Source organism: Anomalospiza imberbis, chromosome 3 (genome assembly GCF_031753505.1).
Source record: "Anomalospiza imberbis isolate Cuckoo-Finch-1a 21T00152 chromosome 3, ASM3175350v1, whole genome shotgun sequence".
In the NCBI taxonomy this organism is placed as follows: Eukaryota; Metazoa; Chordata; class Aves; order Passeriformes; family Viduidae; genus Anomalospiza; species Anomalospiza imberbis.
In genome coordinates this window covers 91,549,243-91,562,967 of record NC_089683.1, presented here as the reverse complement: position 1 = coordinate 91,562,967, position 13,725 = coordinate 91,549,243, and the positions used below count along the sequence as shown (strand labels likewise).

The 13,725-nt window shown below is 37.7% G+C and overlaps 1 protein-coding gene across 7 annotated transcripts in view; it reads left to right on the top strand.

The window, feature by feature from the left end:
- The window catches only part of PROX1 (prospero homeobox 1), a 49,918-nt gene extending 36,558 nt beyond the window's left edge, over positions 1-13,360 (top strand). For 6 of the 7 annotated variants that reach the window (XM_068185704.1, XM_068185703.1, XM_068185701.1 and 3 more), the window contains one exon: positions 7,608-13,360. In XM_068185704.1, coding sequence (XP_068041805.1) covers positions 7,608-7,796 — 189 coding nt within the window. In that variant the 3' untranslated portion in view covers positions 7,797-13,360. The remainder of the gene's footprint in view (positions 1-7,607) is intronic. The other variant, XM_068185707.1, reaches the window with a different exon arrangement.
- Positions 13,361-13,725: the final 365 nt, after the last annotated feature.

Genomic DNA, 13,725 nt, shown 5'->3' with positions numbered 1-13,725 from the left:
CATCCAGCAAGAAGAGTGATCTGGCCTTGCCCCTCTCATCCCCTCCAACCTGTTTACTCCCATCACCATGACCTTGTGCTCTGCAATATGAGCAGCCTTCACCAGCCAAAGACCTCTGATCCTAAGTCCATGCGAGATTTTGGCTTTTCTATTTGGCGAGGTGACTTATTGCCCACCAGGTCAACATGAATAAAGACTTTTAAAATCCATAATGTCCTGCAATTGGAAAAATTGAAAAAAACATTCTTGAGCTGTCTATGCTGTGTTTCTTTATTTCTGCTCATAGTTAAAATTAAAAAAAAAAAAAATCCAAACTCACATGTACCAAGAATTCTACTTTATATAAAATTTGAAAGTAAAATCAATCCTAATCCAATCTTATCATTTTTAAAGTATGTTTATCCAGCTTTGTAGTAGGAACAAGCAGACTGTTTGAAGGCCACATAGTTTTCAAACCTTGGTTGCAACATGTTACCCCATTTTGAAACCTTCTTTATCTAGCCGAGAAAACTAAAATCTGTTTGACAAAGTAGCACTCCAGCCAGTTTATCTTGCAATATGGCTTTAGCTCACAGAGCCTATTGATTTCCTTAAATTAATGTTTACAGAATGCTACTGAATTTCACTCAACGGGACATTGTTCTTTTGAAGCTTTGTAAAATATGATACAGAGTGTTACTGCCATTTGTTCCTTTGCTAAGACTGATGAAACATTTATTTTTTTAAAGCGCAGCCTTGAACTATAGCTGTTTCCTACAAGTGTGTTTACTCTTGGAACATTAGTAATACAACACACTATCAGACTCCAGCACAATACCACAAGCAAAGTCTGTAGGTACGCTCTGGCCAGACTAATCGTAGAAATGGAGCTGAAGTTTAACACAGATTAGACATCGTATGAGAAAAGGTTTCGAGCTTAGCCCAGCTGTCCCTGTCTGAAGGATCTTCAGATTTGTGTGCTACAGCCAAGCAGTTGTCTAACGCTGTTACAATATTAGAATGATTGCGTTGGTCTTGGTACTTCTAAACATGGGACCCCGGACTGAAAATTTCCATGTGATGCTTTCCCTTTGTCCCCCTGGACAAGGTGAATGGCTTTATGGTCGCCTTGCTCCTGAGTTGGAGGCTTGTGATCCAGTCTCTGAGGTCTGCTTTGAAATCTCCTTCAAGAAGCATTTGCATTACTTATGTCCACACAAACCTGGTAGTTTTCTAAGATGAGGTTGCAGTTACGTACCGCAGAAATATTACGAGAAATCGCAGCCGCCCAATGGCTTGACAATTTTGCTTCTGCTTTCTGCACACATCATTCCAATAAATCTTCACTCTTTGCTTATGGGCCTAAAGTGGGCACCCTTACATGTGTAAGGGTATGTATTTTATCCCACAGGCATTAGCATGAACCGCTCACTTGGAATATGAGTAGGAAAAATGTGCTCCTGAGGGTAATCTGTCCCCCAGCCCAGCGCAACCAGAGGTGGACCATCCACAGGCAACATAAACTCTCTGTTGAAACCAATGGGGTGGTGAAAATTTACGCTGCTGAGAAGCTGACCCTTGGTAGCCTCCCACATGTGCTCAAGGAGAGGGCCTTAAACTCCCCAGTTATTGCATGCAATATTAATGTGTCAGCTGGCAAGAGAGAAAAATAGAAGTCATTTGTGCACCTAAGATGTGGGCATCTTGCTTTTTAAGACTGTGCCTAGGAGCAGATGACTCTTCTTTCTATCATGAAGGTTCTGTGTAACCAAGTCCCAACTCCCTGCAGCAGGGAAAGGAAAGCCAGGTCTGACTTCTTGCCTCTTATCTAGTAATCTCTGTGTGGCCTTCCTAAAGCATCTGAGTTTATCCATTTAAGTCCACTCTGTCTGCAGTACAAGCCCCCAGCCTGTGCTACTGCTGTCAGGAGATACGTCTCTCCTTGATCAATATTTACTTAACAAACAGCAGGGATAGGAGAGTTTGTTTAGAGGAATCATGTGTGCACAAGGGTGAATGAATGCTCGGTAAAGTACTTCACCTGTTTGTCTCCTTTCCTAGGGTATCTTTTCTGCTCCAGACCTCACGCTGGGCTTTGCTACCATTGCCCCTGTGAACATGCTCAAAGCCACCCTGCCTTAGGACAGTTTAGCAATCAGCCGCAGAAAATGAACTTCTGAGTAAATATTTTACTCCCTGTTCTGGGAAAGTTGGAGGGAGAAGTTTGGGAATTTTGTAGAATTATTTCTATGGTCAAAAATACTTGATGCTCAAGTAAAAATAAACTAGCTTCCCAGGCTCTTGCATTTATTCAAGAAAATATTTCAAAGATGTTTTAAGCATTTTGTTGGGACAAAATATTTTTAAAAGTCTGTATTCTTCTAAAGAAAAAAAATAAATGTGCAGGTAAAATTGCAAGGAAATAAGTACGTTTAGTATTTTTAAAGAATAACTTTAGAAAGGTCTGTTATTCATCTATTCAACTAAAACAGTTGTTTCTGATGCCTGAGGTCATTGCATGCAATTAGCTTTGAGGCATCTGAGTCTAGTTTGAGGGGGGTGTATTTTATTTTGTGAATCAGAGTTGTAAAAGCCATTTGAAATATTCATGCAGAATTGTCTGAGAAGCAGTTTCTGTTTTATTTACTGCACAGTAGAACAGCCACAGTGGATTAGCTCTACAATACCCGTAACAAAAGCACAACAGCTGATGCATGTGATGTTAGGAGGTGACAAAACAGTTAAAGTATGCTGCTGGCTACAGGCAAGCAGTCAGCAGATGCAGACAAAAGGGTTTGTGACAAGAATAACTCTCTCTCCAAGGCGAGCAGTCAAGAGTATCCAAAATACCAATACCCTTTTCTCCTTGACATTGTCTTCTTACAGTCAGCATTTTATTGCCCTTTTATAGTAAAAAAACAAAACACAATTCTCTGGAATATCAGTTTTAACTTGACTTTCACAATTCTGTGATCTTTACATCTGTATTGCTTTTCCTATCATCTAGATTTACCACTTGAGCAAGAATTTTTGAAAGTTTAAAAGATTAACTGTAGAGAAGCCCACCCATAATAGGATTAACAACATGAAATACACATATAAATCTTAGAGCAGACTGGTGATTTGTTCTGTCATTTGGTTTTGGTTGTTTCCTCCTTTTCTATTAAGAGAGAATTTAAGCATCTTATTTTGCTAATGAAGAAATAATGCTTGGGCAGAAATTAAAGGTTTGCTCAACAGTGGGAGAGATTTAAGTGCTGGAAAAGGACTGTGAATGAGCTGATGTTTATTTAGAAGTGTGAAAAATCAGCTTATATATCTCCAGGAAAAAAAAAAAAAAAAAGAGAAAGAGAGAGAGAGAGACTGTCTTCTTTCTAACCTTTGTAATTCCCCTTCTATTCTCTGTGACATTCATTCAGCTGCCAAGCATGTTTGGCAAGGCTTGAGCCAGCGAGCACACTTCCAGTGACCGCTAACCTTGGTATGTCCTGACACTTATGATGAGTATCTGCAGGACACAGAAGGCAGGCAGGCTGCTATGTCAGGCTTTTATTATGTACTGCAGAGGCTGGGGACAGTCAGTTTAATAAAACAAATCATCCTTGAAGGTAAAGCAACTGGGAAGAGGAGGAGGGCTCGGGAAGGGGAGGAGATGAGAGGAACAGGAGGAAAGGGAGAAAAAGTCTTTGCTGCACAACTAAAAAAAAAAAAAAAAAAAGGAATTTAACTTATAAAAGATAGAAGATACAAGACAACCTAATTATGAGAAAAACAGTCATGGTCACTCGTTGGCCACCAATTTAAGACAGAGATCTACTTTTAGTGTGCCCTCCTTCACAACAATGATTTTTAAGGTCCATCAGAAAGAGAAGCCTAATTCTCTATTGGTTTAAAATCAGAGTTGCTTCACTGATTTTCCTCAGGCAATGCTGACTTAGACCTGCTGAGGAACTGCCCTCACCTTCTCAATCCCCAGTTCCTTTTGGGTAATACTTCCCTTGAAAAGAAATTCAACAAGTATTTATAAAGCTTTCGTTAACTGTCTGTGCTTCTGTGTGAAAGAAGAGTTAGTTAGGTCTGACTTGAGTGCAACTTTTAAGCCATAGGAACTATACTTTTGCTCCCATAGAAATAGTATGTGCTGAGTATTTTTAACAAAGCACTCCCCCACAGTACTAAGCCAAATGGTTCAGCATGATAGTTGCACATGCAAACCCAAGAGTGAAATAGTTCAGGTTTGTTGTTCACGCCAAGGAAAATGCCAGTAGTTAAAACAGCACAAATAGACAAGAGCAGATGAGAGCTTTAATTCCCTCCCAGTTTTCATAGACAAAGGGACGTGTTAACATGACTAAGGGGCACCATGGAGGTTGTTGGACTGCGTTAGAAAGTACAGGACTGATGTGTACCAGGTGTAAAATCACGTAACTGCACTGAGGCTGGCAGAGCCCTGCTGATTTACACTGGTCCAAAGTCTGCCCTGTGACTTTTTTGCTTGGCAGTGAAGTTATATTGACAAAGCATGCAGCAAAGTGTGATTTCTTTGTAAATCGGACTGATGTGGAGGCTTCAGCCTGAGACCCACCTAGACTCCCCCGATGAGACCTCATTGTCTTTCCTCCTGGTGAATGCACAGTGTGATTCTTTGATTGACTGCTGCCACCTGATGCTAAGAAAATGCCCTGGGTTCATAGTAGGGATTGTTGGTTCTATTAAAAGCAATGTAGACAGAGTTTATTTGTCACTGAAGCATTTTATGCAGATGTTCCTACTTCAGAGATGTTCAGTCAGTTAGGTGTAAAGATGCGCTGAATAGGTTGCCATCACTTAGGATCAGGGAAGTGCCACCCCCAGACACATAATTAACATGGCTGACTGATTAATTGCCCACTGAAAAATATAACTACCCATGCATTTAAATATTTATTTTTAGGCTCTGGACTTCAATGGTATTCTCTTATCTAAAAAAAAAAAAAAATCCCAAATAATAAAAACCACTAAAGACACTCTTTCTGGAAAGAAAAAGTGTTGGCTGACTTACCATCCTGTGGGATTAATCACAATGCAATTCACATTACAACATGCAAAATAATGTGTGTGATCCAGTCTGACATGAAAAATTGCTAATAACATCCCAAAAGGAAAGAGCTATGAATGGTTCTAATGTCTTAGGAGTAGGGGTGATCTTTAGGAACTCAGCATTACAAGGTGAAGCCTCCAGAGGAAGAAAAAGCTGGAAAGTTGGGTCTCTTCAAAGCCGCCCACAGGGCTTTGTTCATTATTGGGTTTCTTCACAATTATGTTTGTGGGCTGCTCTCTGCAGCCTGTTGTACCAAGTTCAAAGAGGCCTGACTCTGCAGATGTGACTCAGGTACAATGACGTTGGACCTTAAAAGATAGCTCCCAGTCTTAAAAAAAAAGTCTGTTTGTCACTACAGTGGTGGAAGGCCTGGAAGCTACAGGTTCAGGGCTTTCACACTGCCTACTCCATGGGAAAGCAGCATCCTCTACCTGGAAAACTTCCAAATGTGCAAGTGGAAGTTGAATGGCAAAGGCCCAACTTAAAACCCAGGTCGTCACTTCCCTGCTTAAAGTTGTCTTGGGTGTAACCATGAGGGAAGAAGCAGAGGTGGCACTTTGTGCATTTAGACTTCATGCTTCTCAAGTAGGTGCTTGTAATTGCCTCTCGCATCTCTAGCAGCTTGGGAGGGAAGAAAGACATCTAGTGTTGGTCCTCTGGAGTGGATACCAAGATCAAAAGGTTTTGGTCTCATGGACTAATATCAGTGTCTACTCCATAAATTTGGTTATCTACTCCTTTTCCTGATTTCTAATATCAGGTATTCAGAAACTCCTTCCCCTTGATTAGTGCCCAGCAATACCAAGGGTGATAAACAGTGTGTGAGCATTGAACTGCATGAAGAGAAAAGCATGTCAATTTTTTATAGCAATGCAAGAATGAGAAAAGCATGGTATTTTCTGTAGACATGTTACCAAATGTCTGAACAGCTGAGTGGTTATGGGGAGTTTTAAGTAATTTATTTGAGCTGGAGTAAGTAAAACATAATAGTTAATTTCTTCTCTCTTAATTATTGCTGGAATAGACCATCTGTAAAGGTGTGTAGTTTCTGTGCACCCTGTTGAATGAAAAATTTCCACAGATGCTTTTGGGAGCAAAAAAACCCAAAAACATGTGGGGGCTGGATTGCACTCTCAGAGATAGACAGAGGACTTCTCTGGGGCTTCTGGAAGCAGAGTTTGTCAGCTGGTGTCAGGGGGAGCTGATCTCATGCTTATTTGATGGCAGAATGTGGCTATCACACTGTGGGTGTATCACAAACAATCATAGGTGAGCGAAGGCTCCAGAGCTCTGTTATATCAGATTGATCACACACGTTTCCAGACAAATGTCTTGGAAGTGGCTTCTAAAGGGACAGGGAGAAAAGCCTGAAGTAGAGAATAAGGGACTGGCTTTGATCTGGCAGTGTAACATGAATTCAGTAAATCAGTGAGAGCTGCCCATGTCTGTTTGCCATGGGAATGGTTCAAGTGGCTCCTAGTGCAGATCGGAGACCTCCTCTTGCCGAAGGGGACACAGAATAGCAGTGATGGAATACTTGCTATTATAAGCATGCTGGCTACTGGCCGGCCATGTATTAGCGGTTCTAGAGCTGTGAAGCCATATTTCCGTGATAAAAGTGGAAAATAATACCTTTATGGAGATTACCTCAACCTTGCAACTGCCCTTCAGTTCATTAGAGCAATTACTTTTGAATCATTTAGGGCAAAGGGTGAGAAGGTGGTGCTGTTGCCTGAGACATCTACTTAGAATGAATTACTAAAGTTTGAAGGTAGCTGTGTTTTTTTAACATTCACCCATTGTTCAGGGGCTTCTGAGAGTGGCACTTGCCTTCTAGCTGGGTGTTTGACTCACCCGTGAAGTGACAGTGACATTTAGAAACAAATGAGTTTAAAGCATCCCAGCTTGGAAGCCACTTGGAGCACAATGCACCCATTAGGGTGGTATTTGTGTGCTCCTGAAAAAGAAGGAAAGACGATAGTGTCTCCTGAGAAAGCATAGCAGCCACAGAAGCAAGCCACTAGATGAAGGCTTTCCTGCTTGATTGGTTTTAAACTACAAACAGAGATACCCCACGTCTTTGACTGCTTTCAGCACTGGTTGTGACCAAAGTCAGGTACAAAGGGCTTCCTGTGCATGCATAACTTTCATATTAGTTCTTACATGGAGAGGGGAACATGGCCATAAATGCAAGGGTAAAATATCAAGCAGAGATTTCTTTCCTTAAAGACAATTGTGCATTGTGCTTGTTTCCCCTCCCGCTAATTATATCCTATAAATCCCCTACTCTCCCAACTCAGACAGTAACATTTTGTTACCTACATTCTGTCAGTAGACTTTACAAAGATCTCTAACACATGTTATAAAAGTTATTGCTATAGTACTATATATAACAGCTTTGCATAAGAGAATAGAGGGCTGCCACATTTAGAAAATGCAGGTGCTATGTAAGCCCCTTTCTGAAAGAAAGAACTTAGCTCAGTTTCCTTTGAAGAACCAGAGACTTGAAATTGAAAACTGTATTAATGCCATTGTCTCCTTGTATCAGCAGGTTCCAGAGAGATTCCTGGAAGTGGCTCAGATCACGTTACGGGAGTTTTTCAATGCCATTATCGCAGGCAAAGATGTTGATCCTTCCTGGAAGAAGGCCATATACAAGGTCATCTGTAAGCTGGACAGTGAGGTCCCTGAGATTTTCAAATCCCCAAACTGCCTACAAGAGCTTCTTCATGAGTAGAGAGTTCAGCAGCTATTTATGAATGTATGAAAGTAGCAGTCCCCTTCTGATGCCCAAGTCATGTGTGTCTCTATTTTAATTTCATATATATGTGTATCGCATACATATATATATGTATATGAAGTTAGACTGATCCCTCCTGGATATAAGTTTTCGTTCAGTTCCAAGGGGATGGTTATTTTACTTCAGCCTTCGGTTTACTTTTGCCCGAGACCCTTAACATTTGAAGAATCAACGGGGTTAATTTTCAGGGAGAAGAGTTTGGAAGCGTGTAAAAGCCTGTCTTAGCAAGTTAGGGCATTATGTTTAAAAATGCTTTGTCGGATTTATTGCTTGCTGCAAAGTGGCATTTTGTCTTGGTGAGACTAATGTCATGGCACAATACTACAGACAATGAAGTTTATATTATGTTTATACTGCTAAAGGTCTGAACTCTGTGGAGCCATTTCATAAGCTTCAAGCTTTTTTATTTGTATTTATATACTTTTAAATCAATAACTAGATTTTGTTTCATACTTCAAAAAAATACATCCGTTTTAGGTACTCACTCCAAGAAGTGACACCCAAAAAAGCAAACCCTATGCTTCATGTATTCCTTACAGAAATGACAGATACCCTGCACCAGTAACCAACATGCCAGGTTCTTGTTTCTCTAAACTGCAGCAAGGGATGTTTGCACAAATCAAATACTGTTCTTGCAGGGTTAGGCCAGTAATTCATGCACAATGTTGTATCAACCACGCTAATTTTGGAATATGGTCAGCTTACTAAAGCGGAAGCATTTCACTCTCCATAGAGTAAAAATGAAACCTTCAGCATTGTATATTGCCATGTCTCAGTCTTACTTTAAGTGGCATTAGTCCCTAAATTTATTATGTTCTTAGTCCATTCTGCCCCCCAAGATTCCCTTTCCAGCATACAACGTTTCCTGTCCATATTTGACATCTGTCCTGAAAAGCACTTTTTGAATGATCTTAGATACAGTGGAAGAGTCTTCACCTCACAGCGCTGAGGCAAAGGAAAAAAAAAAAAAGGCTTGTTTGTAGCTATAAAATATAATTAGTGTTTTCCTAATCAGAAGAAGAAAAATTTCATTTTCATAGAAATCTAATTGAGCATTATACAAAAATCACAGTGTCCTCCTGGCTATGCAGGGTTCAGATAGCCAAAATGGATTTTTAAAATTACAGTAAGTGCAGCTTTAAAAAAAATAAAGAAAGAAAAAAAAATCTGTTTGAGCAATGTGGCTGCACTTGTCTTCTGAAGCTGGAGCTAGTGGTGACTAAAACCTGAGCTACAGTGTAAGTCCCTGATGGATCTGGGTTTGCCTGAATGCTACACCACGATATGACAGAAAGAAAGAAAGCTAGCTGCTAGTTCTCATGCTTTCTTCAGTGGCTCTCCTTTTCTCATGTTTTCACAAAGAAACTGTCTCCAGAAGTTTGGGGGAAGGTTGAATATGATATGGCACACTGTATTTGTCATTTTCTTTGTCGTCTTTTGTACGGATGCAGTAAGAATTTATTGTTATCATCAATAGTATTTTCCCCTACATAATTTAATCTAAATCTAGAGGAAGTTCCTAATTAGTCCTGAATTATATTTATGCCATTGAGGATATTGGTATCTTCTTTATTTTTAAATTACATTTTGACTTTGGAGAGTGAAAGTTTACCCATGTGACTAAAGAGCTGACCTGATCATTGCAATTTCACTTCATTTACAAATACTGCTGATAGACAGAAATGTATGAAAGCAATTATTGTTAGCAGAAAGCCTTAAAAACCTGCTGACTTCAAATTAAACAGCACAATCCTCCGATTCCCTGTCATTCTTTTCAAGCACTGGCAGTATCTGTGGAGTATAGGCAATGCAGACAATAACATGGGATGAAGTGCCAACATTTTCACTATGCATTAAAAGCAAAACAAATCTTGATCTAGACTCCCTGAGAGTACCTAATACTGTACGTGTCCTTACAGTAGACAGGATTTATTTTTTTCTTTATTTTCTTACATTTTATTTCATTTTATTTTGTTTTCTTTGTTTCATTTTTCCTTTTTATTTTTCTGTGTGTGTGCATGATTTGGTAAACATTACACTTCATAAAGATGTAACTCCAATGAATTCTGAGTAAGAAAGGATGAAAATTGTGTTCATGCACTTTTTTTGATTTATGGGAAGAAGTGGCATAAAATGCTCAAGTTTTAATACAGTAAGTTCATCATTGGCATACCATTAGAGGCAAAATATTACTTTGCATTGTCACCTTGGACATAAGAAAGCAAAGCCATACTTTAATCATACTACGTGGACATACTACTAGCTACCATCTCAACCTGTGATTTTACCATTGCTTTATATTATTATTATTCTATTATTATTATTATTATTATTATTAATATTATTATTATTTGGCTACAATGGGATTCACATAATCTAAATAAGTGAAATTGTGTACTCAACACTTGATGTTGTTGCATTTATTTATTTATTTATGAGTAGTATAATCTCAATAGTAAATGAGGCATAGGAATTAGGAATAGAAATTTCATCTTAAAAGCAAAATAAAAACCTCCTTGGTCTGAAAAAGTAATAAATGATAATTTCATCATTTCAGTTATGTGATTTTTCTGCATTTTATAGCCATATTGCCTTTGTGCCTCCCAATTCACCTAAAATTACAAATACATGGCATAATGTGTATTAAATTCTAAGTAGAATCCAATCCGGTTTCTTTTAAATTATCTCAATATTATTTCACTAAAAATGGCTAAAAGGCAGGAGGCTACTTTTATTGTAATGAAAGATTTACATAGGAAAAGAATTTCAAAATCCATGTAGAAACCTCATCTTGCCATTCATTTACTGCTAATTCAGATTTATTTCTGCATATAAACTTGAGGTTATAGTCTGTGCCTAGACCTTAAATGCACCAGCGGAAGGATAAAAAAAATCCTTCAAAATACCAGTTTTTCCCCCACAAGTACAATTGTTCTTGTGCCTTCTGTGGCTTACAATTTTCATCTTTTAAACTTTATTTTTCAATTACTACAGCTGCAATAAACACTGACTTTTTTTTTCCCCCGGCTGTTTGACATAATGTTGATAGCTATGCATATTTTGTGTCTTTTTAAAAATTAAAAAAATAAAAAAAACAAAGCAGGAGAATACGTTTTTGAAGAAGAGAATTTTTAGAACAGTTTGATAATGCAAATTATTTTTTCTCAATTGTTTGAGCAGCATTCGAGTTTTGAAAATTCTTGTAGAAGCCAATTTTTTGTAACTGTGGTGCAAATCTTGTGTTTTCTTAGCCTGATGAAAAGTAGTATAGAAGCAATATTTCATACGTGACATATGTGCATATACAGATACATATGTGGTCACACACACAGGACAACATGTGTGGGCATATGTATGTATATTCACACAAAAACACACACACACACACACAAAAGAGGCGTATGAAGTGAAAAGCTTACCTTTTTCCTATCTAGATTAAGAACCTATTTTAGACATTTGTTATGTTTTGTGAAAAGAATGTTCTATTTGAAACTACAAAACATTTAATTCTTACTGTATCTCTGGTTGTTTAATGGGAACGTTTCACATTTAATGGTAAACACGTGGAAGATGTTAGAATGTAGTAATTATTTAAGGACGTGTTCACCCATGTATTCCTGAGGTTTGCTTTGTGCCTCTGAGTATTATTTAATTAAAGTGTTTTAAGTTTGCAGAATCTTTGTTACTGTACCAGGTATGTGGGTGAACATTGAAAATCGAGGGGAACTTTTATAAAGCAATGTAAATATTCAACCTTACAGCTGTTCTTGCATAAAGACATAAGAGTTTAATAACTACATTCTGAAAACATCTGTTGAATTTATAAGAAACACTACAGTAATTGTGTAGATAGTTGAAAGCATTCTTGAAAATCCAGCTCTCTACTTTTAAAAGTTAAGTCTCTTTCATCAGATGTCAAGGGAATGGGTAATACATTTTCTGTAAAATTGCAGAATTTTTTTCTATGTATATGAAGTCAGTTAATAGAAAAATGTTTTTTTTCCACAGGTTAATATTAATTAAGAAATAAAGGTGAAGATTTTGTGGCTTTAAAGATAGGATTTTCACCAGCAGCATTGAAAGATTATACATATATATATATACAGAAAGATATATATATATATATATATATAAAAAATGGAAAGTGGTTTACAAAACCCCCAAAATGAGCACTGTACATGAGAAGTGAAAGCAAAAACTATATTTGCCATGTGTATTATATAGCAATCATTGGTGTTAATAGTGCAAATGTTTCCTTCTGGTACCAACTCTGTGTTTGAAAATTCCAATACGCATTGTTTTCAAAAAGCTCCCCTTAAGGAATGTAACTGGTTTATATGAGTAAGCAGTTACTGTATTGCACTTAAATGTTCTGTTGAAGGAAATGCAATTTTGTTTTCTGTAGAACTGTTGGTTGTAAACCATCTATAAACTGAAGCTAAAAATGCTCATATTTAGAGCTGGGATGAAAACTGGTATTTAACCTTTGTATCTTCTTAGGAATATCCTTTTTAGTGTATGAAAGGTGGTGGCACTATGACTTTATTCAGTCTTTTCATCTGAGCCACAGTCACCTCTCTCCCAAAGCAGCCACCTTCCAAATGCACAAATACTGGGATATGTAGAAACAAATCTAGAAGAAACAGTGAGCTTACATTTTTCTCTAAAATCCATACCTTCTGCATTAATTGTACCACTCGAGTGAGATAGCAGACAAACACAATAACCATCTCATTACCATATAACGGTGTAAGAGTCAGAAACTAAAAAAGGAGGGGGGAAAAGCCTCTTTAGGTTGGTTTTAATGCTGCCCAGAAGAGTCAAAGGTTAAGGTTTAAACTGATATTGTCCCAGCCATTACTCATATGTATATAGTTACAAAAGTGACAAAACACTGCCTTTATATTATTTAGCAATATGTTGTAAATAGCATTATTAAGCTCTTTTTTTTGTAATAAAGACCCTTTAATTTGAAGATAGTACAATAACTGAACTGATAAAGTCAATTTTTGATTTTTTTATTTTATTTTTTAGCTAGAGGCAATTTCAACTGTGGATTTTTTTGTTGTCGTCTATTGTTCTGAAGACTTTGCATAATTTATTGGTTTAATTTATCCTAATTTATTTGATGAAGGTGTACAATTTTGTATTACCAAGGATGTACTGTAATATTAATTGATGACAAGATAAAACAATAAGACTCCCCTGTCCGTTTGGAAAAAAAAAAGGTGCAGTAGACAATTGATTGAAAAAAAGTTACAATTCTAGCTTGGCAGCTACTAAATTTGAGATAAACACAGGAAAAAACTTGGGGGGGGGGTGGATTTTATTTTGTGTGTTTAAAGCTTTTGTATACTCTCCAGACTTTTACCTTTTTGCTTTGTACCACTTAAAGGATACAGTAGTTCAATTGCCTTGTGTGCCTTCCATCTTCTCTAAACTGAATGTATGTGCAGTATATATGCAAGCTTGTGCAAAATAAAATATAAATTACAAGCTCATTGCCATTGTTTACATTTATTTCCAAAAGTTTATGTTGCCCTACGTCAAGAGGTGAACTCCTGAACCTCTTGGCTGTGGCCAGGCTGTGCTTAACACTGTAGTCCTCTGAAGGTTTTCTTCTCCCCTTAGTTCAAATTATTTATTAATGAAACTACCAGCCCTCTTGCAAAATGGATATAATGATTTATGGCCTCGGTGTCCTATCTCCAGCACAGCGCCGGTTAAGATAATGAATGTTATTTTGCAATAGTCTATCTGCCAAGGAATAACTCCGTGGAAGAGACCTGTTATGTCTGAGGCATAGACAGCCCTTTAAATTAAATGGAGCCAATGTGAGCTATTTTGTTTATACTGTTTAATCATT